This window comes from Phyllostomus discolor, chromosome 1 (genome assembly GCF_004126475.2).
Source record: "Phyllostomus discolor isolate MPI-MPIP mPhyDis1 chromosome 1, mPhyDis1.pri.v3, whole genome shotgun sequence".
Taxonomy (NCBI): domain Eukaryota; kingdom Metazoa; phylum Chordata; class Mammalia; order Chiroptera; family Phyllostomidae; genus Phyllostomus; species Phyllostomus discolor.
Genome location: NC_040903.2, coordinates 30523969 through 30549287, shown reverse-complemented (window position 1 = coordinate 30549287; position 25319 = coordinate 30523969). Strand labels below are relative to the sequence as shown.

The window sequence follows — 25319 nt, the reverse complement described above, 5'->3', positions numbered from 1 at the left end:
ATAATAGGCAGTCTATTATCATCCTTCCCCTAAGGGAGGGGGTTTGAACCAGTTAGGGTGGTGGGCAGAACGCTTTGAAGACAGCAGACTCCTACTGCTTACAGAAATGGGCAGTTCCTCGCTGTCTCAGCTAAGCTCTGCCAAGATCAGAAGATTCTTCTCCTTGGTCAGCAGCCTCCCCACGACTAGGAAGCCCATTTTCTTTCTGTTGGCATCTTTTCATCAATTGTATTGCCATCTTTCGGTGACAACCACAAACTCTTTTGTTCTTAAAAGCTTAAACTCTCTGCCACCTCTACTGCTGTCTCTGTGTGCACTGAGAGTCTTACACTCGGTCCCCATCCATCCCTATGCCCTTCTCTCCAACAAGAACTCTCTGCTCCAACTGAGTTGCTGTCTTTCTGGTCTACCACTGACAAGTAGCCGATGCCACTTAAACCTAACAGGCACAAGACCTCCCACTTAGAGGTCCTTCTGAATTCTTCAATCTATTTCCTGCTCTGCATGTTTATAAACTTCAATGCCCATGTTTCCAATTTCACATAGGAATGCTGTCTAACATACAATAAAAATTTGTTGACACAGTGATTACACTGCAACTCTGAAAACCAACCTTGCTGCAGGAAGAACAAGGGCTTGAAGGATTTAGGAGCACTAAGAGATGCAGAATGGGTTGCTGGGAGACACCTCATCTTTTATTCAGTGATCTTGGGGTGTTATCTGTGATAGGATTATAACCCTTGTTAAGTCCTACTCTCAAGGCAGACTATTTAGCAGCCATCACAGGTCATGAAGCCAAAATAAATAATAATCAAGTAGAGAGACAATACAATGGCTTTCAATATCTGTACTACTGGAAGCAGGCCCAAAACTTTTTAAGGACTTGTTCATTGGTATTGAATGCAGCGGCAGCTCTCTTTACCATCACACATTTCTGGGAAGATTTCTAGAGAACACCAGTTTGAATTTCACCCATTCAGAGGCAGGCAATTCTGAGATGCCCCCGCTGGAAAGTGCCAGAGGAAGAAACAAACTCCTTTCAGCTCCCTTTCTCAGGCCAGGATTCATCACAGTCCACATTCTTCAGTGATTGCAAAGAAATCTCTTTCAAAGGACTGAATACATGCTGTCAGGAGAAGGGATTTACATTTTAAATGATGTGTTAAAAAATTTCCATTTAATGACTACAGTCAATTTTTGTTTTTCAGTGCCCAATTATTATTCTCAGCATAACCTCCTTACTCACCATAATTTTTAAGCAAGTGCTTCTACATACATGGGATGATTTTATTTTTTTTGTTAAGGCAATTGAAGGTAAATGCCAGGAATGAATTCGATAGGGAAAAACAACCGAAACTATTTTCTGCTGAATGTGTTACAAGCGGTCAATGTGCCCTATTTCGGACTATGTTCTGCCCTACAGGCTTAGATAAGCAGACAGGACCCGAGAACTTGAAGTATTATTTCTTCATCTGACAGGGTTATTTTGTTTCTTTCTAGCTATAACAAAGTTCCAAAGGCAATGCTTTCTAAGAGAAGCACAAAAGCTTTACTCGAATCTTCTTCCTGAAAATTCTCCTTCACCTCAGGATTTGGGGATAGCTCAGATGAGTCAGCTACACACGATGCAACACAGCACAACACCATGGAAATCATGTTCTACATTCCTGCAGGTTCAAACAAATGAAGAGTTGCTTTTGTTTTCATTTCAAACAAATGAAAATGAAAAACGTGGCTGACTACTCGCATTTCTGTAGCCTGGGATTGACCCAATGATCCTCCCCTTCTGTGGGCAAGGCTTTCCACTTTTCAGTTCACTTTCCTCTTCATCCCATTATGCCCAAAACCTATCTATAAAAATGCCCTTCCTTCTGGGCAAACTTCTGTAAACGGTGAGGCAGCGGGGTTTTGTCTTGAGCAGACATCTGTGACTTATCCTCTCCCCAGTCCGTCCCCTCAGTTCTGGCGACACTGCTGGAGAACTTTACTTCCACTTGTGTTCATTTTTATGTAAACTTCTGCCCAGAGAATACATCTCATGTTCCTATGTTCTACTGTTGAATAACAGAAATGCACAATGATAATAGTGCCTCCTGACTTTCTACCGTCACTGTAGCCAAGGTTAAGAATCCTATCAGTTCACCACCACTCCTATCAATTTAGGATTAAGCTTTCTCCTTTATCTCCACCCACCATCCACCTTCTCTCTTCGTGGGTGTCAGCAAGAATATTTTCCTAGTGTGACCCTCAGCTTTTGGCCCAAATTATAATTGAAAGAACCATCTACATCAACAATGTAAAACAGTGCACCTGGATTCTGGATTCTGTTTGTTAGAAATAGTGGTTTTTTACCTCCTCTGTTGCTTTCAAGCTTTTAAAAATCTGCAAGTCTGTATCAGTTCTTCCTGGTTTCACGTGAGGTGACTTTTCAGTTCCTGGCCATTCCTTGTCAAGGGCTTCTGCTGCTTGCTTGCTTGCTTTCTTGCTTGCTTCCTCCACACACACACCTTTCTGGGCATCCACCAGTGCCAGAGGTCCTGCTGCCAGGGAGCTGAGAGCGCAGGGCACCTTCAAAGAGTGGTCAGCAGGGCCGACACACATTTACAGACTAACTGGGTGGGAGCCTGGGAGGTAGTGGAAACGGTCGCTTCCGCCTGGCTCCTGGAGCTGCATCGGCTCAGTGTTTAGAAATACACAACAAACGGTGGTATATTTCCTTAAGTCACTATTTGTTGGAGGAGTGTTTGCACTGTACTGTGTTTCAGATGAAGAGACCACAGAGATATGACGACCGAATGCAATGCTTATGCCTAGATTAAAAATAAAATAATAGCTATCAAACAGGCACAAGCGGGGAGATTCTAATCCAGGTTGTGTATTAGGTAACAGTGCTGGGCCGGTATTAAATGTCTTGAATGTGATCACTGTTTTGTGGTTATAAGAATGCCTTTGCTTGGAAATACTACATATAAAGTGTCATAATGTAGTTTACTCTCAGGGGTTCAGAAAAAAATATATATATTTATAGAGAGAAATACACGCACACTCAGAGTAGCGTAGAAATGTGGCAAAATGTTAAAAATTGGAAAACCTAGGCAATAGGGATATGGATGTTCATTATATTATTCTTGCATTTTTTTCCTGTGCTTTGAAATTTTTCAATATAAAAAGTTGGGGAAAAGAAAAAGAATAACAAACAAAATACTTTTAAAACTACCTTGAGTGGTTTTGTGGGGGAAAAGCCAGAGAAAAAGAATTCACAAAGCAGTTCTGAAACCAAACACAAATACTTTTTATTTATGGGCTATCATCTTACATCAATTCCGTTAAAACCTAAACCAGTTTGCTGTACTCAAGTTAGGTGGCATAACAGTATCTGATTAGGCTGGGAGTCACAGGACTTGCACACGTGTGTGGATGTGATGCAAATACTGACGACACAAAGCGTTCACAGTTACAGGTTAGCTGCTGTTTGTTTAACAGTAACCCCCCGAAGGAAATTATTTTATGAAAAAAGCAACCCACGTTTTGGTCTCATTTACAGACATCCAACATTGTAGTTGGGCGATGAATTCTATACATTTATTATACAATGTAACACATTAAGGAATAAAAGATAAGGCTTACAGAGGTATTTTAGCAGTTGTAAGAATAAAAACCAAGGGCACAAACAAACTTTTAAAGCTTTTCGTATAAACTTCAAAAGCACTGTTAAAATGGAGACTGAGAGGCAACAGAAATCTGCTGTTAAACCAGGAGGTTTCTCTAGTCAGATTTATAGAAAACTTAATTCAGAGTTCATGCTTCAAAACAGCTGCAAGTAACATTACAGTGGATGTTTATGGCAGACGAAATCGTGAAGTTTCTGACCTACCGCAGCAGTAAACGTCTCCGAGTCGTAGTCCCTTACGACGGAGTATTGCAACGTGGAGCTCAGAACACAATGGACAGGGAGGAAGGGTGTCGGCTTGGGCCATAAAGAAAACCAGAAGAAGGCACCCTGATTTATTTAACATTAGCCAGTAATAAGTGCTTGATGATTGCTCAGTTTCACGTAACTGGGGGACGTTTTAGAGAAAAGGTATCTTATTATCTGATCCCTTTCCCGCCCCTTAAAAATAACTGCATAAAATCAAGAAAACCAAGGGCAGGCACTCTGCCGTCAGAGGTTTATTTTTCAAGGGAGTTTAGAGATTATTTGGAGTTTTCTACATATGCAAGATAATCTCTTTAGAATACTTTCACAGAACACCTCATGAAGTAGTTAACTTGGGTTGTCCCCCCGTCATCAAATGGTCACTGTGGACGAAATGTAACATCTCCCCTGTAACAGTCCTTTATTTTAGGATTAACTGTGCTTAGTGTTTTAAAGTCTCTAGTCTCTAACAATAACTTAAAATAATTTAATCTATGATTTATATTTATATATTCATTTCTGATTTATAGTTGACCAAATTTCAGAACTGTTGACTTCACATTATGACTATTTTTTTAAACTTCAAGGGGTATCTCTGAAATGAATCAAGTTCTCCACAGACCTGAACCCGCGGCCATCGCCGCTGGCACGGCGCCGTGGGAGCGGAGCCCCTTCCGACACGCCGGTCTCCAGGGCGATGCCTGCCACGGGCTCTCCTGTTCTCTTCAGGTATTAAGGTGCGCAAACTGGTATGAACTTACAAGGGAAAAGTGAGTCTACAATCCCAAAACAAGGAATGACTGAGTATGCTTAATCACTACAGAGTTTTTCAAACTTCTGGTTTACTTCACAGCAAACCAAACCTTTCTACTTGGTAGAAAAAGGAAGTAATTCTAATTCTACCGGACCATGATTTAGTACGTGTGCACACGCTGTATATACATACAAAATTTCTGGTTTTGGTGGTTCGGTGACAGGAAAAAAAAATTAAATCTGAACACTGCTTGCAAAAAAACTGTGAAATAGTGGTCAAGAGTAGCTGTGTGCTTTGCTCATTTAATGGCATTTAAAGGTTCACATTTATTCCAGATTTTCAAGCCAGATTTTGAAATGATCCGAACCTCTTCCAGCTGTTACTCGTTCAATCACGATCTTGCTCACAGCAGTAGCACTCACTTAACTCAAACGCCCCGGGAGCTTTTTACTGGGTTGAAATCATCAGACTTTTGCATTTTCACAAAACTTTAGGGGCTAAGTTAGTCATTCAATAGCACCAGATAGTTGAGGGGAAAAAAATGTCATCTATACATTTCCTAAAAATAGTAAGGCAAGGGGAGGGAAAAAAAAAAGACATAAAATACAAACCTAAAAATCCTGTCCTGTTTTCTCATCCACATAAATAAAGGCTATCACCTCTGTGTACAAATCACTCAGGTAACGTTGAGTGCTCTCCAGGAAAGGTCCTACTATGTGACAGGGTTAGCACAATGCTGGTGGTTTCGTGTCCACTGCCTGCAGCGGACATTCTGCCAGGGAAAAGCCTAGCGTGAAAGAAACAAAAAGGAAAACAAAACAAAACACCTCTCACTTATAATAGAGCTCTTTTTCCAAAAAACTAAAAAATTAGATACCATGAAAGCTTAACTAAAACTTCAAGCCACAACTAAAATTGCTCTGCAATTATAAAATGCCAGCAAACCACTGGGTTTCCATGGAGGAGGCAAAACAGATTTTACTCAGAATGGCAGAGAATGCATCAGCAGACCAAATACCGACAAAAAGAATGCAGAAGAGAAAGAAAAACCACTGAAGAAAGAGTTTATAACCATTCCATTTAAAAAAATGGTGCAAATTTAGTTTGTTCATTTGTACCTATATTCAAATTACTACAGCTTTTTAACACTAAAAAAGAAAAACCTGTATCTTGCACGCTGGAAATGACCGATGACATAGTGCATGTCTGTATGTTCAAATAATGATCAGTCTCATCATTTCAAATGCTCACATTCAGGAAACCAAATCATATTTGGCATATGCCTCCGCAAAGTTATAACTCCCACCCTCTTCCAAAAATTGGCCTCTTGAACAATAAGGTGAATCCTGGCAACATTTACTTATGGTTAACAGTTGTTCTGTCTTGTTTTCTGAAATGCTACATTTGAGACCAAATAAAGTATAATTGGTTCATTTGAAAAAAGGGACTAGAAATATGCCACAAAAATTATTTTTACAATGCATTTTTGCAGAAATAATCTCTAGGTGAAGCTTTTTCTTTTTATACACATATACAAAATTTAAACAGCAATATACACATAATCACAGTGAGGACGTTGGCAAATTCACCAATCTGTAGTGTAAATACAAACTGCAAAGCAGCCTTCCAAGAGAACAATGCTACACAGCAGGCAGAGCTGGCCCATTCAATAGCAAACACCAAAAACGTCCCTGCAAAAGGGAGACAGTGCAAGAAAAGCAGCATGCGCTTTGATACAAACAGCAATTTATGGCTAATGGTTGACATAACTGTGGTAACAGTGACTCTCGCGCTGCTATGCATCAAGTCCTAGGACATCTGTTTGTCTTTATACCACTCCACAAACTCGTCCAACAACACCGGCCCTGAAGAGAGAGAGAGAGAGAGAAAACAACACGGCTCTGAGGCTTTTCGCAATGAGAAGGATGGGCAAATGCGTAGCGGCGGGGAAGGGGGAGGGGACACCAGCGCCGGTACTTACATGCGCCGTCTTCGTCATAGTTGCTGAGGTCAAGGTTAATTGTTCTGCTAAACTCTAGCACATTGCACCACTGGTCTTTGTTAATAACTTTGTATTTTGATTGCTGATGGAGGGAAAAGTAGTATGAATTACTGACACAATTAACAAATGGGACTGTTTCAATTGCTGTGTGAATCAACTTAACACAGTTCATAAAGGGTAACTCTTTCCATTTGGTATGTTAGGCACCAGTCTAAGATGACAGCAAGAGAGAGCAAGAGTAGAACTTAAGATGATGATTTTCACTACAAATATATTACAGGGGCCCAACACAAACTGCTAAGCACATAAAAGAAACACAATTTTATATCCCTAGAGGTGACATTTCTAGGATACAGGAGCCCATCTATAGGACGTGGGGATACTACATACTTCATAGAGATGCTGCAAGGATTAAGAGACAATTCATGCAATTTATATAAAGTTCTTCATCCCTGCTTGGCGCAAAGAAAGTGCTAAGCGAAGAGCAGCTCCCAAGGACACGCCCTGACAGGAGCAGGACACTCTCTGTCACAGAGTGGGTGGAGGGCACTTGCAGCAGGGGCGACTCGAGAAGGACTGACTACGCGCCCCAGCCACTGAAGAAACGGCTGTTGTAATAAAGTCAGAACTGGGATCTGATCGTAAGAGTAATCAGAAGAGCCATGGGGTAGTCTTCTATTCCTCTTAGACGAGAAATATGCCACATGTGTACTTTAAAATACGGTATTCTTGTACAAAGGTTTGAAAATAAAAGTCAGGCCCAACCATGTGAAGTCCTAACCACTGATACCAGAAAGAAACACGGGAGAGCAATACAAGCACACACAAAGGACAAGCGAGTTGAGCCTGTGGTTCTGAGGATGCAAACACAAGAAAAGCTAAAAATGAAAGAATTACTGTCCCCTTTTAAAAGGAAATGAAAACTAATAAGAAAGAGAACAAAGCTACAGGTTTAACGTTCTAAGCAACTAAAAGCAAAAGCCAGCCAGTGGAGCAGCCAGTGGGGTGGGGCTCCCGGAATCACGCAAACTCTCGCACTGGCTGCAGCGAGGGAGGTCATCTGGCCTCCAAACCCTTCCCTCGGGCTCAAAGTCTGCTACAGTCTGAGAACAGGAACCTGTCTGTCTCTACGCATTTTCCACATAAAGTTAACAGCTCAGGGAGTTGTCAGGGAAACGAGAACAGATCATCTGTAGATGTGAACTGTCACGTAAACAAAGACTCCTTATGTTAAAACTAGTTTTTATAACTTCCTTGAAGAGTTCCAGTTAGTAATGTGACAAGCAATTTTTAATAACAGTCCTTAAAGAATCTTATCAGTTGGAAGTTTTTCCAGACAATTACGTAAAGTAAATTGTAAGAAAGATTATTTCAAGAATGAAGCTGGAGTCAGGATAAGGCTCAAGATTTCCTCAAAGACACAACACCCTCATCCTTTTAAGCAAAGGATATTTTTTAAGGGGCCTGGGGCAAATCAAAAAGAAGAGGGGGGTTTGGGGCTGGAGAGCAAGATGATACCTGTCCGTGGCGACCCCAGTAGATCAGACTTACACCTCGGGTCCTTCCAACTCCCACGGTATCACGCTGCGTCAGGACCACGCATCCTCCTTATCGGCAGCTCGGAGTTTTGTATCAGCAGTACTTAAGCTAACAATGATGTGGTGAAGTGCCGGATTACTGCTAGTACCAATGTGAAGAAAATTTAAACTGAAGGAGATTTGTGTCAGTTTGCCTAACGCTTAGATAGATTCAAGGTCACCAAGCTACTTGGAGATAAGAGTAAAGGCAACTACATTACACACTTCTTTTAGTAAGAAAGAAGGCCAATGGCTGTTTTTGAATCTTTGCTTAACGGAAAGTGGAAATTCACTGAAAGCCACGAAGGAAAGCGAATCTTGCTTCACTGAAGGAGAGGGAAGGGCAGAACAGTGGCTGTCTCTGATGCGCTTGCGCGGGAGCGAGGGGACACGCTGTCACACGCACCCGCAGGCACCCACAGGCACCCGCAGAGAAAACGGGGAGCTGCGGGCGGACGGCAACTATGTCACCGTGGTTTCTACAGACAGAGAAGCGTGACACACAGAAAATTACAGGCAACGGTTAAATAAAGTATACTTGGTAGTTCTAAGCAAGCAAAAACACATTCGATAAAATAACAATTTGGTACCTCTAAGAATTGGTGAAAAACTGGAAAAAGGGGCCAGATTTTTCCTAGTAACAGTCCCAACATGCACTTGGCAGTGTTTATGTCTAGGCTGCGCTGGTCCTTTTCCTGTTCAACAAACAAAAACAAGGATGAGCCAGATGCCCCCAAATCATAAAATTCAATAATCCAAATTTCTATTTCACATCAACAAGACATTTAGTGAACAGCTCATTGATTATTTATCGAACCCCATAGACCCCGGGATCGTGACCACGGTGGGGGAGGGGAGGTGGTCAAACACAATGCAAGGCTCGATCACTCCAGTACTAGATAAACATACCGAGAGAAGGATTCATGTCAGCCGGATGGTCACCCTAATGCAAAATCAATTAGTTATGTAGCAGCAGTATCTACGGTTATTTCATGGGATAAATAAAAATCCATAACTCAAACCCTTGCTGTTTGGCATTTATGATAATTATCCAAATCACAATTGCTCACCCCAAAGCCCATAATTTAATTAAACGAAGTTTAACAGTTTTGATTTCCATGCTTAGGAATCAATTCAGCTCGCTAATGATGCTGGGGTTCTGGAGGTTGTCTCGGAGTAAGTGGGTGTATTTATCTACCTTTCATCCACCTGCTCTGGGAGAAAGTTGTCTATTACAGTTCTTCTTACCTTGGATTTTCAGGGATGTGAAATCTCCCAGCAGAATAGCCCTAACTAGTAACCAAGTGAAAGACATTTCACAAAGAAACCAGAAAAAGGAGTGCATAAACCTGAAAAGGGCAGATTAAATTTATTCCACTCATATTTGTGATTAAGGATCCTAATTGCTCATTCTTTACCTTCTTATAAATCTCTGTTCCAGAACTGCAAGTGGAGAGTCTCTATGAAAGGGCACAGAGAACCTGGTGCCGCAAGTGGTGACCTCACATATACCCGAAGCTAGCCTCCACGTGGTGTCCTGACTCCCGTGGAAATTCGCAAAAGTACTTTCCTACAATGGAGGGGAGGTTCCCGGCCCTCCCGTTTGTGGTGGAATCTGGTGTTTGACCACCATCAGCAACCTATGCAGCCAGACCTATCTCCCGATAGAAGACATTATTACCTCGGTGCAGTGCTCTTTAGTACCCAGAGAATTTCTGGCCTTGACACTGAATTTAAAAGTGAAGGACTTAAACAATACAGCAAAGGTAAGGGCCTCAACTCAACAATGGCAAACAAGGTAGATGAAGATACACAAAGAGGTGTGACAGGCCTTTGTTCCCAGTCATAAAACATAACAACTGGCCACAACCCGGCCAGGTCAGGTGGCTCCATTACAGGACACACCACTAAGTTACAGGACACACCACTAAGTCTGGTGACCACGGAGTCACCCCAATTCCATGGTTCAATGCAAACCAGCAGGGCCTCCTTCCCACTGCATTCTCTGCCCGACCCTTGGCCGTGCACAGGACCCTGCTCGGGCCGTCGCAGTCCCGACGAAGAGCGGACAAGAGAAAAGGAGTTCTAGAGATTGCTCACCTTTTGCCAATGAAGCCTCATCAGTCTGCTGCATTTCAAGGGCTTCTACAGTGATGCACTGCACAACACAGAAAACTTCCTCCTACCCTCTAACACAGGTGCAGGCAGATGGCAACAGCACACTACGCCATCAAGCCATCCACAAGAAGAATGGGTGGGCTGTTGGAAACACCCGTGGCACCACAGCACCGGCCCAAAGGTCACTTGCTGAACAGCCAACGCAGCATGGGGCTGACAACACTGGCACTTGGGAAAAGCTTTCCCTTAGAGAAGTTTGTAGGCATTCACTAACCCTAAATCACTGGTCTTGCCACGATGTGTACTGTGCCTTTTCCCAACATCATCAATGCCTATGTCCCCATCACAGTGGACATACACTACGGTGACAAAAAGAAAAGAAAAAGATACGAAAGACCTGGACAAGACTCTTGGCAACAACATAATCATCTGACAAACATGATCACGAAGGGTTTTGAGGCATGTGTCTGGTGGGCAGCGAGGCCCAAGCAGGGAGGAAAGGCACCAGACTCACGGGGCCGGAGGCTGAACAGCACTCACTCACTCACCCTGCAAGGGTGCCGGCGGCAGCTCGCGCCCACTGACACCATCTTCTGCCTAGCAAACGAGAGAAAGACACTGTGGACGCACTCGAGATCTGAACGGTGGCATCTCACTGGTAACCACCACCGCTTGTCGGTAAATTTGAGGCTACGTGCAAATGACCACAACTGGAAACACTCAGGATTCCTAAAGAACAACACCGTCAAGAGATCCCACAACCAATTATCTGCCGACCATCAAAATGGAGACATGCCCGGGGGCTCCTCTGACAGCAACGACCCCAACGCATTCTCTGCCAAGGGGTTCCCGGTTACAAGTGAAATGAACCTCCCAGGATGCTATGGGGCAGGGCATTTTTTAAAAACACAATAATCACCTTGACTAATTCAAAGAGTATATAGCAAAGACATCCAGAAGCTCCTCACAAGAAATTAAAATGGTGCACTATGAACACTGCCCGGGGGCCTCCACCATGGAGCCAGGGCAGACTCCTGCGTGCCCTGGTCAGCATCTGAGCAGAAAGTAACCCTGAGGAGGCCCATCAAGGGTAAAGGAGAAATGGAACTTTCCGCCCTGCCCACCTCTTGACCTCACATGTGCTGGTATGTATTTAATAAATTTTAATTTTCAAAGAAAAACTTTAAATTGTGTACTTGTCAAATAACAAAAAACTGAACAGGTTCCATACACCAAAGATATACCAACCCCCTTCAATATACAAATGGATTCTGTCTTGTCTTCCTTAATCACAGATTAAACAGAATAGTTACAGATGAGGTCAGGCCTCTTAGTGATATAGATACAAAACCAAAGAATCCCAATGTGACTATTCTAAGAAGTTGTGTTTTATATATGGAATAAATGCACTCCTCCAGCTAAAGACTAATAACAGCTAATGAACAGAATAATGGCTTTTTATTAAGGTCTGATTCGGAGTTCTAATATGAAAAAAAATGACTGCCTTTGTTTATCTAAGACTGTTCCAGGATAAGTCTTTGTATGATATGTGAAAATTAAGCATTTTTCCCTTAAATGGCACAAGTAACTTAAAACCAATAATGGAAACAAATATATACTGTATACATGCAAATATGATATTATAAAAATGAATCTTCAACCATCTCTGCATCCTGATATGCCCTTCAGAGTCTCCCAGCAATTTCGGATGACCTATTTCCAATTTTCACAAAGTTTGATGGCTTAGAAGAGGGGTGTCAAACTCATTTTCACCGGGGGCCACATCAGCCTCACGGTTGCCTTCAAAGGGCCGCATGTAACTTTAGGACTGTATGAATGTAACTACTCCTTAACTAGGGGCAAGGAGCTCGGCGCTGCCGCCCCATAGAAACAAGGTGCCGGGCGGATAAAACAAGGTGGAGGGCCGGATTCGCCCTGCGGGCCTTGTGTTTGCCACCTGTGGCTTAAAGTGTGTATGTTAAAAGGCAAACCTTTAATTATTAAAATTATAAAGAAAAACATCTTCAAAAGTAAAAGAAATACCCAAGATTTTCAAGAACTAGTTGGACTGAAAAAACATGTAAGTGACCACGATTCACAAACATAAATGGTCACCATCAAAAGGACCAAAATTAAGACCCACGACATATATCATAGAATTCCATTTGAGACCAGAGAGATTACAAAAAATAAAGAGAAAATGCAGTCCTACCTAACACAGCTACCTAAGTAAACAAAAGGTAAAAAGAGAACTCTAACTTGAACCTTAAATAATGTGACAGTTTATAAAAGTGAAAATATAGCAAATCAGTTTTTTAAATGGGAGATTTTTTTCTTTTTAATACACATTTTTAAAAGTCATAAAACCCAAGAGTGTCCTGCTGGGAAAAATGAATCTAAATAATTATGCTCTTTGAACTTACTCAGCATTATTTTACAGATCACAATGTTTGCAAGGTAACTAAGCTTCATTATGGACATTTCTTTAATAAATGAAAAACAATCTTCAAATGATGAGGTTTCTCCTCATCATTTTATTTGGTACAGATTCTACTACTATGTATTCATCTTGGAAAATAAGGAGGTTCACAGACACCTAAGTAATGTCAGTGAATCATAATTCAACGCTATTTCTAATTCTATGGTTTACTTTTATTGAGAAATGAGAATTAATCTCAGCCACAAATTGTTCTAAGTACCTTATACTTAAATTCATTTAATACAACAACCCATTTAAGATAGGTATTGTTATTACCCCCAATTTATAAATACGAAAACTGTGGCAAAGGGAGTTAAAAATGAGAGTCGTGAAGGTGGAGAGCTGGGACTTGAACGGGGGGACCGATTCCAAACCCGAGCTCTTCACTGTGTGCTGTCTCACTTCCCTGAGAAGTAATTAAGGAAGAGAGATTTATTTATTATTTTTTAAAGATGTTATTTATTTTTAGAGTGAGGGGAAGGGAGGGAGAGAGAGGGAGAGAAACATTGATTGGTTGCCTCTTGTATGTGCCCTAATGGGGGTCCGAACCCGCAAACCACGCAGGTGCCCTGACCAGGAACCAAACCGGCGACCTTTCACTTGCCGGCACAATGCCAAACCGACAGAGCCACACTGGTCACGGCAGGGAGAGATGTAAATATAAACTGACACACAGTCCCATCAGCTTTATAAGTAACTGCTGAGTAAATCTGTGTCTGTGATAACCAAAGAGCAATTTCTTTAACTGAGGTATAACTGACATACAGTATTGTATTAGTTTCAGGTGTACAACATGGTGATTCAATATTTATATACGTTACAAACAAAGAGTAATCTTAAGATAAAGCTGACAGGGTTTTCAAGGATAAGAGACGTGGGATTAGCTGTCTCATCATCTTCCTACTCTTGTCCTCACCTTGACCTACCTTCTCTTTTCTTTGTAATTTACAATGAAAATATGAGAAAAAAGAGAGGTCTATGTGTGGTGTGTTGGGGGAAGTTGTATAAGAAGGAAACAAATATACTGACAAATATAGTAAAGAAGTCAGACACAAGTTAGAAAAGGACAGGAATCAAAATGGTCACAACAGACTGAGGTTAGAGTCGGGCGGTATTCTCTGATGAGTACAAAACCCTGCAAATTTTCCTTATGCAATTCCATGAGTAACACCCATTATCATTTCTACTTTAAATGGAAATGGCTAAGCTACTGTTTTACTTAGACAAAGAAGATGCATTAACTTTAACACATGTGACCTCTTACACCGGCCAGAAACATCTCCTCAGAGCCGGGGAACAGCCTGGTACCCAGTGCTAGAAAAGTGAGTGCTTCCAGGGACAGGCGGCTTCTGCCTCCAGAAAGCCCTCTGTTTACCACTTCTTAAAACTTCATTTCAAGGAGTGGGAAAGCAAAGACTCCCCCACCCCAGAGCAATCTCCCATTCTCCTCTGGCCCACTGCCATCCTTCTCCCTCACCTTGAAGGCGACCCTTTCTCTCCATCTAGCAGCTTCTCCCAACTCTACTTCCTTCCTGGTTCCATGGAGATCCATCCCAATCCCTCCAGGAGGGCCCCTCTCACCTCTCAACTGTCCTCTGCCCTCCAAGCTCACACACTCCTCCCTCTCAATCCATCCCATCACTCCCTCCTTCCTGGGACGAGCTGGACCACACCATTAGAACAAAATACAAGAGCAGCATCGCTAATACGTTCACGGTGTCTACTCCTGTCTGGGCCAAGACGCTGCTGTCAGTGCCTCTCCCAGCCCAGCAATTATCCTTCTCAGAATTCCCAGTGTCGATCTGTCCGTGACTTTCAGCATCATGCCTTGCCTCTGACACAGAGAATGTAGAAAAATCAAATTTAACTGATGTTTAATAACTATTCAAAGATCAACAAAACATGATTGTATTTAGTCTTTTATCTCTTTCTCTTTGCCAATCTTTTTCTCTCTAGGGCCTGTTAAAAGGGAAGATCATGAAAAAAATGGCTTTTTTATTTAAAGGAATTCATACAGTATTTGCTTACATAATAAGTAAAATTTATATTGGATGAAAACCCCCATGCATAAACATACTGGGACAAAACTGGCTCGTATGAGAGAACTGCCCCTGAACTTACATCCCACCACCTTCCTCTAACAAGATCCCAGAGGACGGTGACAGCTGTGAGTCAGGGGAGGTGAGGTGGCTCTGTGAAGGGGACACTGGCCTGTACCTCAGGGGCAAGCTCAGGACCTGCTGTCCCCTCCTCTGTGGCTCTGTTTATTTATCTGCATAGATGACAAGACAGGACCAGATGACTTCGTATGACATCCACAGCACTACACGTAAGTTCAAGTCAAAGTAAAATTAGGAGAAAAAAAATATAACTTGATAGCCAGGTACCATTATTAATTGGCTACAAAGTTCGAAGGTGAAAAAAGAAATGGTCGCACCTTAGGACTACCATTTGGGGAGATATTAAAGGGGTATGGTACTGTCTAGTTTCTTTCCTGGTATATTAAAGTATAATGTTTAACATATGCCATTGTTATTTGCAATAGAGAATAATTAGGGTATTAAAACTATCAGAGCCTTGGCTGGTGTGGGCTCAGTGGATTGAGCATAGGCCTTCTAACCAAAGGGTCACCGGTTCAATTCCCAGTCAGGGCCCATGCCTGGTTTTGGGCCAGATCCCCAGTAGGGGCACACAAGAGGCAACCGCACATTGATGTTTCTCTCCCTTTCTTCCCTGCTTCCCCTTTCTCTAAAAATAAATAAAATCTTTTTTAAAAAACTATCAGAAAATTTAATTTCCATTAAAAGTTTGATTTTAAAAGGTCTGCTGTTAACTGTAAGTTATTGCCTCTAGGAGTCATTTTTATAGTGAAAAAAAGAGACTGTAGGGATAAAAAGCTGTTTGGGTTCTGCTGCTAACCAAGATGGAGTTAGAGAAACTAGGTTTTCCTTTTCACTTTAAAGAGCCAGAAAAGTGGACAAAATACATGAAATGATGGCCTTCACCCACTGGCCAACAGGCGGCCCAGGTCTGTGGCCCCGAGAAGAAGGAAGCACAAGGCCAGCCGTACAGTGACGCCACTCGCTGTGTAGGGGTGGTTTCCAGGCCCCACGGCACCGGAAGGGGAAATGAACAAAGCCCCGGGCCTCGCTGAGTTGGGAAAGACAGAGTTTGAGGAGGCCAAGGTAACTAAAATCTGTGAACCAAAATTCTAGCAAGGTGGGAGCCGCACAGAGCAATCTGGAGACCCACACTGTCTCCCCACTCTGTGACGAGGGCCATCTATGCGTATGTGAGAGGGAAGCCCCTGAACCAAGGGGAGAGCCACTGTAAAAACGTCAGCAGAAACTCCTAGCCTCGCACAAGGCCGGGAGCAGTGTGCCAGCCCACAAGCCAGAGGGGAAAGAGCTCAGGGCCCAGGGTAGTAGAATCCTCAAAAGGGTCCTGCTTTACGAGACGGGTGGGGCTCAATCACCCTTAGGCTGAAGGGTGTTCGGGTCTGGCCGTTTCGAAGAGCCAAACTGATCCCGAGTAACTTAACTACGTACCAGAAAAATCTAAAAATCCAACTATTTAAAAGAATACAGAAGACCTAGCAACCAACAAATTAAAATTTATCATATCCAGCATCCAATAAAAAAAAACTATTACGAATTCAAAGAAGCTATAAAATATGACTCGTGGCCAAGATAAAAATTAACCAAGAGAAAGAGACCTAGAAAATGGCAGGATGGTGGACACTGAAGACAAAGTTGTTAATACACTTGTTATAAATACGTTCTGGATGTTCCAGAAGGTGGAAGAAGACATTATCAAGATGAAGAGAGAAATGGAACATACAAAAAAAGACCCAAATGGAACTTACAGAGCTGAAGAATAACAGCATCTGAAATGAAAAATATACTGGCCAGGATTAACAGTACAGTAGACACTGTAGGAAAGATTAATATTAGAAGACACAGTAATCAGAGCTTGTGGGACAGTATCAAACATCTAACATAGGCATAACCCACAGTCCCAGAAGGAGAGCAGAGGAAGAACAAAATATATGTTTGAAGAAATAACAGCTGAAAACTTTTCCAATTTAAGACAAACTATTAGCCCACAGATCAAAAAATTCAACAAGCCCTAACCAGAACAAACATAAAGGAAATTATGCCCAGGTACATCATAATCAACTTGGGAAAAGCAGTGAAAAGAACCAAAGCAGCTGGAAAACAAGACGTCGTGTTCAGAGGAATAATGCACAACTCTAGGCGTATCATTAGAAGCTACCCAAGACAGAAGACAATAGAAAGATAGCATTAAAGTACTGAAAGAATATTCAATCAACCTAGAACCGTTTATCCAGAGAAGTACCTTTCTACAAGGGAGGCAAAATAAAAGCTCCGAGAACTCATCACCAGAAGATCTATACCATGAGAAACATTAAAGGAAATTTTGGGAGCAGAAGGCCAATGATACCGGATACAAATCTGTATCTAAACAAATGGAGAGCACAGAAATGATATATATTTGGATAAATATAAAAGGCATTTTTACCAAGATATGTGCTATGGCCTAAATGTTTGGTCTAAAAGGCATTTACACAATATGTGCTACAGTCTCAATGTTTGTATCCCTCCAAAATTCAGGTTAAAATCCTAACCCCCAAGGTGACGGTATTAGGAGGTGGGGCCTTGGGGAGGTAATTAGGCTCCGCCCTCATGAAGGTGGATCTGGTGCTCCTATAAAAAGACCCCAGAAAGCGCCCTCTTCCCCTCCAGCATTGTGAGGTTATAGCTGGTGGGCTCTCACCAGACATCTAATCTGTCTACTCTGTTGGCGCCTTAATCTTGGGCTCCCCAGCCTCCAGAACTGCAAGAAATAAATTTTTGTTGTTTGTAAACTACTCAGTCTCTGGAGTTTGTTAAAACAGCCTGAATAAACTAATATGATGTACTGTGAGACTTACAGCATCCATGTAAGTAAAATGCATGACAACAGCAGCAAGTATGGGTGGGCAAAGAGCACACTGCTGTAAATGTTCTTGCATTGTACATGAAACAGGTATTACTACTTCAAGAAAATTTATGAAAATTTAAAGATATGTACTATAAAACTTACAGCAACCAAAAGAAAAGTACAAGAGAAGGAGAGAGACAGCATACAAAGGTAATAGTGGAAATAAAATGAAAGCACAAAAAAACTCAATCCAAAAGAAGTCATGAAAAGAGGAAAAACAGATGGGGCAGCCCTAGCTGGTGTGGCTCAGTGGACTGTGTGCCAGCCTCTGAATGGAGGGTCACCAGTTTGATTCCCAGTCAGGCCATATGCCTGGGTTGTGGGCCACATCCCCAGTTGGGGGCATGTGAGAGGCAACTGATCAATGTATCTCTCTTGTGACGTTTCTCTCCCTTGCTTTCTCTCTCTCTAAAAATAAATAAATAAAATGAAACAAACAAACAAAACAGATAGGACAAATAGGGGAGGGAATAGCAAGATAGGAGTTATAAACTTAACCATATCAATAATTACATTAAATGTAAATGGTTTAGTCCTGACTGGTGTGGCTCAGTGAGCTGGGTATTGTCCAGCAAAGTGAAAGGTCACTGGTTCGATTCCCAGTCAGGGCACATGCCTAGATTGCAGGGCAGATCCCTGGTTGGGGGCATGCGAGAAGCAACCGATGTATGTTTCTCTTGCACACTAATGTTTCTCTCCCTCTTTTTGTCCCTCTCTCTAAAAATAAATAAATAAAATCTTTTTTAAAAAAACATAAATGGTTTACGCATCCCAAGACAGAAATTGTCAGACCCAACTGTATGCTATCTGTAAGAAACCCACTTTAAGCCCTGGCTGGCGTAGCTCAGTGGATTGAGCGCGGGCTGCGAACCAAAGTGTCGCAGGTTCGATTCCCAGCCAGGGTACATGTCTGGGTTGCAGGCCATGACCCCCAGCAACTGCACATTGTTTCTTTCTTTCCCTCTCCCTCTCCCTCTCTCTCCCCCTTCCCTCTCTAAAAATAAATAAATAAAATCTTTTAAAAAATTAAAAAATAAGTAAATCTTTTAAAAAAAAAGAAACCCACTTTAAATATAAAGGCACAAATAAGTTAAAAGTAAAAGTATAAAAAAAAAGACATATCTTGTAGACGTTAATCTAAAAAAAGCTAGAATGGCTACAGACTTCAGAACAAGTAATATTACCGAAGATAGAGACATTTCCGAATACTAAGGGTCAATTCTTCAAGAAGATATAACAATACTAAGTGCATCTCAACCTAATATCTAAGCCTCAAAATAACGGGAAAAAAATGATAGAAGTGACAGGAGAAATATTACAGTTGGAGAACTCAACATTCCTCTCTCGGTAATTGATAGAACAAGTAGACAGAAATCAATAAGGACATAGAAAACTGAACACCACCATCCACCAACTTGACCCAGCTGAGATTTATGAAACACTCCTCAGCATATCCCTTCCTTTGTGGTGCACACAGAAGACTCACCGCCGCAGACCACATTCTGAACTGTAAATCAAGCCTCCGTACACTTGAGTGGCCTTAAATTATACAGGCTATGTTTTCCAACCACAACAGAATTAAACTAGGTTTCAATAACAAAATGATTAGTTGCAAAAATCACACAAACAACACACTTCTGAATAACCAGTGAGTCAAAAAAAAAAATTACCAGAGAAACTGGAAAGTATTTTTAGCTGAATACAAATGAAAATACAGTATCTCAAAACACGTGGGTAAAGCTAAACAAAACAAGACAAAAAAGAAAGGATTCAATAAAAAATTTATCTTACAGCATAATTTAACTGAATGGTGGAGTGGTTGTTATCCATCCTCATGTAAAACAGTTTAATCACTAATATTTACTGATCCTCTCCTTACTGATCCTAACTTAGAAGTCAAGAACTCTGCTGGCAGATAAAATTAGGGCCGTTACCTAATCCCAAAGCCAAGCCAGCAGAGACAGGAGCACCATGTACACGAAGGCCCAGATCCCTCCAGGACAAGGAGGTGCAGGCGAGGCTGAATGAAAGTGGAAGCACGTGGCTTGGGCTCAGAAGCGTAACAATGCGGAGAGCTGTGTGAGTGCAAACAGGGCTCTAGCCAGAAGTCCAGCGTGACCAAAGACAGAGAGTGGGAAGGCCAAACAAGCAGGTGGCAGGCTCAGTGAACAGCTAGTTCAAGTTCACTACGCCAGTGTTGCAGGCATCACAGCAGAGGAAGCCTGGGACTGGATTCCAAGGGCCTGGAGGGACCTGCAGACTGGAGCAGGAGCCAGAACCTGGCCATGAGTCCTGGGTCTACTGCTGACTAACAACGGGACCATGGTTCAACTTCTCCACTTCTCTGAGGCCCACTTTCCCCCTCTGTGAAGCAGACTCAATGCATCCCTGCCTGTCACTGAGAGCGGCTGTGAGAGCAACTGCACCACGCACACAGTGAAGCACAACGTAAAAGCAGAGGTGAGGGACTGAAGGCTTCTCTGAACTGGAAGGCGGCTGAGTGAGCCTGGGGCTGCATGAAGATGAGCGACACCCCACTGACGTGAAAGCTGGATGAGAAGGTGGAAATAAGGCTATGGTGGTGGCGGTGCAGGGAAGGAGTAATGAGGGCCTCAACCAGCAAGCTGGGGCAGGAGCACCGCGGAAGAGGTGACCGAAGGGGCCCTCATGAGATGGCCCCCGAGACTGACCGAGGGTGGGATGGAAAGCCAGGGAGGAGTAAATGCAACCTAGGTCTAAAGTAGTGGACGTGTGGGAACATCTGACCGCCAAACAGGAAAGTGAGAAAATAAGCCCCATTTTCCAGGTATAATGCTTCTAACCAAATTTTGACCCATATAATAGAAAACAGCTGACCATGAAAGGAAAATAAAATTTCATGTAATAAAATATTTAATCCTAGAAACTATGCAGCTATTTTAAAAGCATTTGCCAAACAACTTCTATATGTAATTATAGAAATGCCATTTAGTAAAACATTCTAGCTGAATTTTACCATATAATTTCTAATCTATGAATCTTCATGCATGTTGTCATTTTATTTGAAGGTTGCAGTAATATAAAAATTCACAAATGAGGACACCACAGAAAACCACTAATGTATCATTGTAGATGCACCAAAATTCATCACTGAATAAATCTTTGGTGCTGAACTAGTAGAGCCAAAGCAGGTAAAATGTGAAAAAATCAGCATGGTGCTAAGAAAAAACAAAACAAAACAAACATTTGAAACTGGGTTCTCAGCCTTAATTAAAAATTCACTTAAAAATGCAATCAAGAAAGACTAGTTACCTGACTCCAGTAAACACACACACATAACAGAAAATACCGTTCTTGAAAAAAGTATAATTGTATGAGCTGTGGATTGTATATGAATGAACACAATGCCAACTCAAGCCTCAGAATTCTACCTGTGGTTACCAGGCTGAAAAAATAAGACTTTATGTCACAACAGAACCACTGTCACATACCTGGGTCTGGTTCACTAGGTAATAATATGATTACTTCTCAAACTAATTAGAAGTTACATCGGAATAATGTTCATTGAAATTAGGTTAGGTTTGAAATTCAAATGATTTCCAAACATAATACAGCACCCCAAATAAAAATGGATTAGATCTAGTTAGCTTCTTCTAGTGAACTCTATGGGAGGAAGAGGTTTGTTGTTTCATGAGAAGAGCCTTTTCAAGCTCATCTAAGAGGTATTTGGAACAGGGTCCATAACATGCCCACTTACAAATTACCAAGACAATAGCAAGCACCATTCAAGGTCTGCCACTACAGCTTTTTGCTAACATACATTTTTGCCCACAATCAAAGTCAGTTTAGAAAGTTTACACGTAGAAAGGAAGTCTAACTGGCGTCCTTATTTAACTTCTTCGCTGTCGTTTGTAAAAACAGACCTCGGAAGGCAATAAAAGGGGAGGGGAGGAGAGGGACACGTCTGGATAGGCTCCAGAGAACTCACCCGTGCAAAGTCAAATGCATATCTGTAAATAAGTTTAAAGTTTGTAGAATCATTTAGTAATGATCTTAAGTAATCCAAAGTATTTCTGAGTTTTTCTGTTGTATCACATCTAGAAAAACAGAATAAAGCAAATTATAACCTGAGTTTCTGTTCTTATTTTGGGGCAATAATACACAACACAATACCAAAAGACAGAATAAAGACTCCAATGCTGGAACACACCCATGATGACCTATTTTTTTTTCCTACACTTTTTATTTCAAAAAATTTCAAATGCACGGGAAAGCTGGAAGAATACTAAATAAGCGCCCGTATACCTACCCATCCCTTCGGTTCACAGTGAACGTCGCCACACTGGCGTTCCCTCTCACATACACGTACTTTTTTCTGTAGCATTTGAAAGTAAGTTGCCAACATAATGACACCCCTAAGCACTTAAATACCATTATCACTTTGAATATTCTATCAGTGTTAACTTTCTTAGCTAATATACAACCCACACTGCCAATTCCCCAATTGTCCCCCCATTTTTCTTCACAGCAGCTCCTCTAGAGAACTCAATGCAGCACGTGACTGAGGCTCACACATTGCTTTTAGTCGTCAGTCTCCTTAGTCTCTGCAAGGGTGTCCTCCTTTCCTCTGTCTTTCCTGCCAATGTCATTTCTGAAGAGATTAGACTCTTGGCAGAATCTCAATGTGTCAGATAATTTCCCCACAATTATACGTAGGTCAAACACTGATGAGAACTCTACACATGACGTCCTGCTCAGTGCTCCCCACGAGGAGGCTCATGTCGGCCTGTCCCAGTCCTGGTGACGCTGAGCTGGTTCATCTGGTCAAGGTGGTGGCCACTGCATTCCCCACTGAAAGGTGCTTTGCCCCCTGAAACGGTACACCGCCTGTGGGATGCCCTGAGACTCTGAGTCCTGTTGCTCAGCAACTGTCTGTCAGCGGTTTTGCCCTCCACTGACGATACCTCCCTGAACTGATTTCAGACCTAAAGGTGCAAAATGGTGATTTTTTTTAACTCTATCACGCTTTTATACTTACTGGCTGGAATTCTTCTATAAAGAAGAGTTCTACTCACCAACTTTCCTTATTATTTGGAGTCAAGGATTTTTGCTTTTTATTCAGTGTCATAAACTATTACTTTCTTCATTCTTTTTGAGGCACAAACTGTCCTCACTTGGGCAGTGGCCCCTGCAAGCGGGCTCCAGTGTCCTTCCGACAGGCTCCCCTCAGTCTCTGAGTACGCCCTCCCTTGGTGGCACGAGACGTTTCAGCTCACTTTGTACCTGTCCTCCCTTAGCCTTGCAATCAGCTACTTGTCTGGGGAACCTGGTGATGGTAACCTATTTTCATAGGAAAGTGACACACTGTTTATTTTCCTAAGGAAGTAGACTAATGGGTTATTTTTACAAACTAATTTTGTTTGTAATACCTAGCCCTTAAAAATTAGAACCAATAGTCACCATTTTCACCAGAGATTTTAAAGCTTTTCAATGCTGGATATATTTCTTATGCTTCTCTGTAGAGCTTTTACCTACCAAGTATAGATAATACATATTACAAGTATTATCAATGTAAATATTATCAATACTTTATAAACTAAAATATGGTTCATAATAGGACATACTGATCTATTTTTAGCAATACATTTATGAAAGCTAACTACAAAAAAGTTCCCATGATCTACTGAAATAAAATATCTAAAAGCCAAAAATTAGAGTAAATGTCTCATTTGTGAGTCTACAGTAATTCAGAATGCCCTTTATTTCTTCCCTATGTTTGAAAATTTTTTAAAAAGATTAAAATCATACTATTTTGGAGATCAGAAAAGGCTTTTTTTAAGGGACTCACATGTAAACTGAGAGCGAAAGAGAAGAAACTACACATTTTAGGAGGGAGGATGTTCCAACGGAAAGGAACAGCATTCTCCAGCTGAAAGGAACAGCATGAGCGAAAGCCCAGCGGTGGAAGGCAGCACAGGAAGTCCACGGTCGAAGAGAAACCACTGTGACTAGACTAGGTAGAGGAAGAGGGGAAACGGAGCAAGACGAGGCTGAAAGGGAGATGGGAGCGGCCGTGAAGAGTCACTGTGGTTCATTCAGTGTTTTATTTAACTGAATCCTAGAACCAACGGAAGTTTCCTCCCACCATGGAAGAGTCCATGACCAGGCTTGCGTCTTGAAAAGCTCCTCCTGGATCTCTATGTAGGAGGGTCGGGTAAGGCAGAGAAAGGAGGCACTGACAACCTCGTCAGAGATCCAGTGCCGGGACCCAGCAGAGGGCTGATGAGGATGAAAGGACACACAAGAAAGCAGTGAGGGAGCAGAGCTTACTTCGCCCTGTGCACTCTACCGTACGGTTTCATTTATCATCATGTCTATAAGTAATCTTTTATTAACAACATGGGGGAGGGTCAAAGAGGAGGGAATGCTAACTCCAAAGCGTAAAAGGTAGAGATCCCTGTTCTTAACCGGAAACAAAGACGAAGGACCAAAGCCACAGGAAATTACACCGATTTTGGCCAGTGGTTTAGTTCAGCCCTGCCCAGTGAGAAGAGAAGTTTGTTTGTTTCGACAGATTCAAGGACAGGAACCACTCACTTAGATAACACCACATAGCTAAAAAGAAATGAAGATACTGTGAATCTTTGGGTAGAGCTGCAAGGCAAAATGTCAAGTTCTGCGGCACTCCTGGGAGTTGGTCCAGCCACCCTGGCCGAAGATGTCCCTAGGTTTGAAAAAACAAGAAATCTTGTCTGGAGTATAAAGTATAAAATGCCCAAAGTAACATTTCCATTTCATGCAGCTCTTAAGGATAGTTACATGAGTTAGAGATGATACCGCCGATAGAGAATGTAATTGCTTTAAAGGGGGCTTTGTCTGGCAGAACCTCTGGACCAACACCCACTAGGGAAGCAGGCCACTGAGTGGCCAGGTCCGAACCACAGGTTGCCATCTAGTGGCCACTCAGTTCTTCAACCGGTTTTCCCCTCCTTTCCTGTGTACCATGCACGCACGTGTGGTAAGGAGACTTACAGAAGTTATAGAGTGACCCTTCCACCCTAGGATGGAGCATCGTTTGCCAGAGCAAAATATACACATGACGTGGGGTCATTTCTTGAGTTTTGCTGCCACAAAACAAATTTGGAATCAACAAAAATCAGGACAACAGTACTCAAAGGCTATAAAATCAAAGGCAGTTCTCCTGCATGACCTAGAAAAGGCCTTTGCCCCTTCTCTTGGTCAGCCCAAAGGTATTCTCCCCACCCATCATCAGTCCCGTGCAAAGTTACCTGCACCTCTAACACACCTCATTTTGTTTTTAGCTTAAACATCCCTACAAAGCTTAATTCATCGGTGGTAACCTTAAAACCACATGCTGGGGGGACAAGACAATAAATGGACAGTCAACTAAAACAAGAGCTGTGCCTTCTCCGACTGAGGGTGACCCAGGGGAGCTTGGGGACAGACATTGCCTACCAGCAGCTGTCACT

General features: G+C 42.1%; 1 protein-coding gene across 9 annotated transcripts in view; it reads right to left on the bottom strand.

The window, feature by feature from the left end:
* Nucleotides 1-3268: 3268 nt before the first annotated feature.
* Nucleotides 3269-25319, bottom strand: part of DCUN1D4 (defective in cullin neddylation 1 domain containing 4) — an 81649-nt gene continuing 59598 nt past the window's right edge. For 8 of the 9 annotated variants that reach the window (XM_028506046.2, XM_028506047.2, XM_028506049.2 and 5 more), the window contains 4 exons: nt 21818-21926; nt 8840-8944; nt 6652-6754; nt 3269-6535 (listed from right to left, as the gene is read on the bottom strand). In XM_028506046.2, the coding sequence (XP_028361847.1) occupies nt 6480-6535; nt 6652-6754; nt 8840-8944; nt 21818-21926 (373 nt within the window). In that variant the 3' untranslated portion in view covers nt 3269-6479. The remainder of the gene's footprint in view (nt 6536-6651; nt 6755-8839; nt 8945-21817; nt 21927-25319) is intronic. The other variant, XM_036020396.1, reaches the window with a different exon arrangement.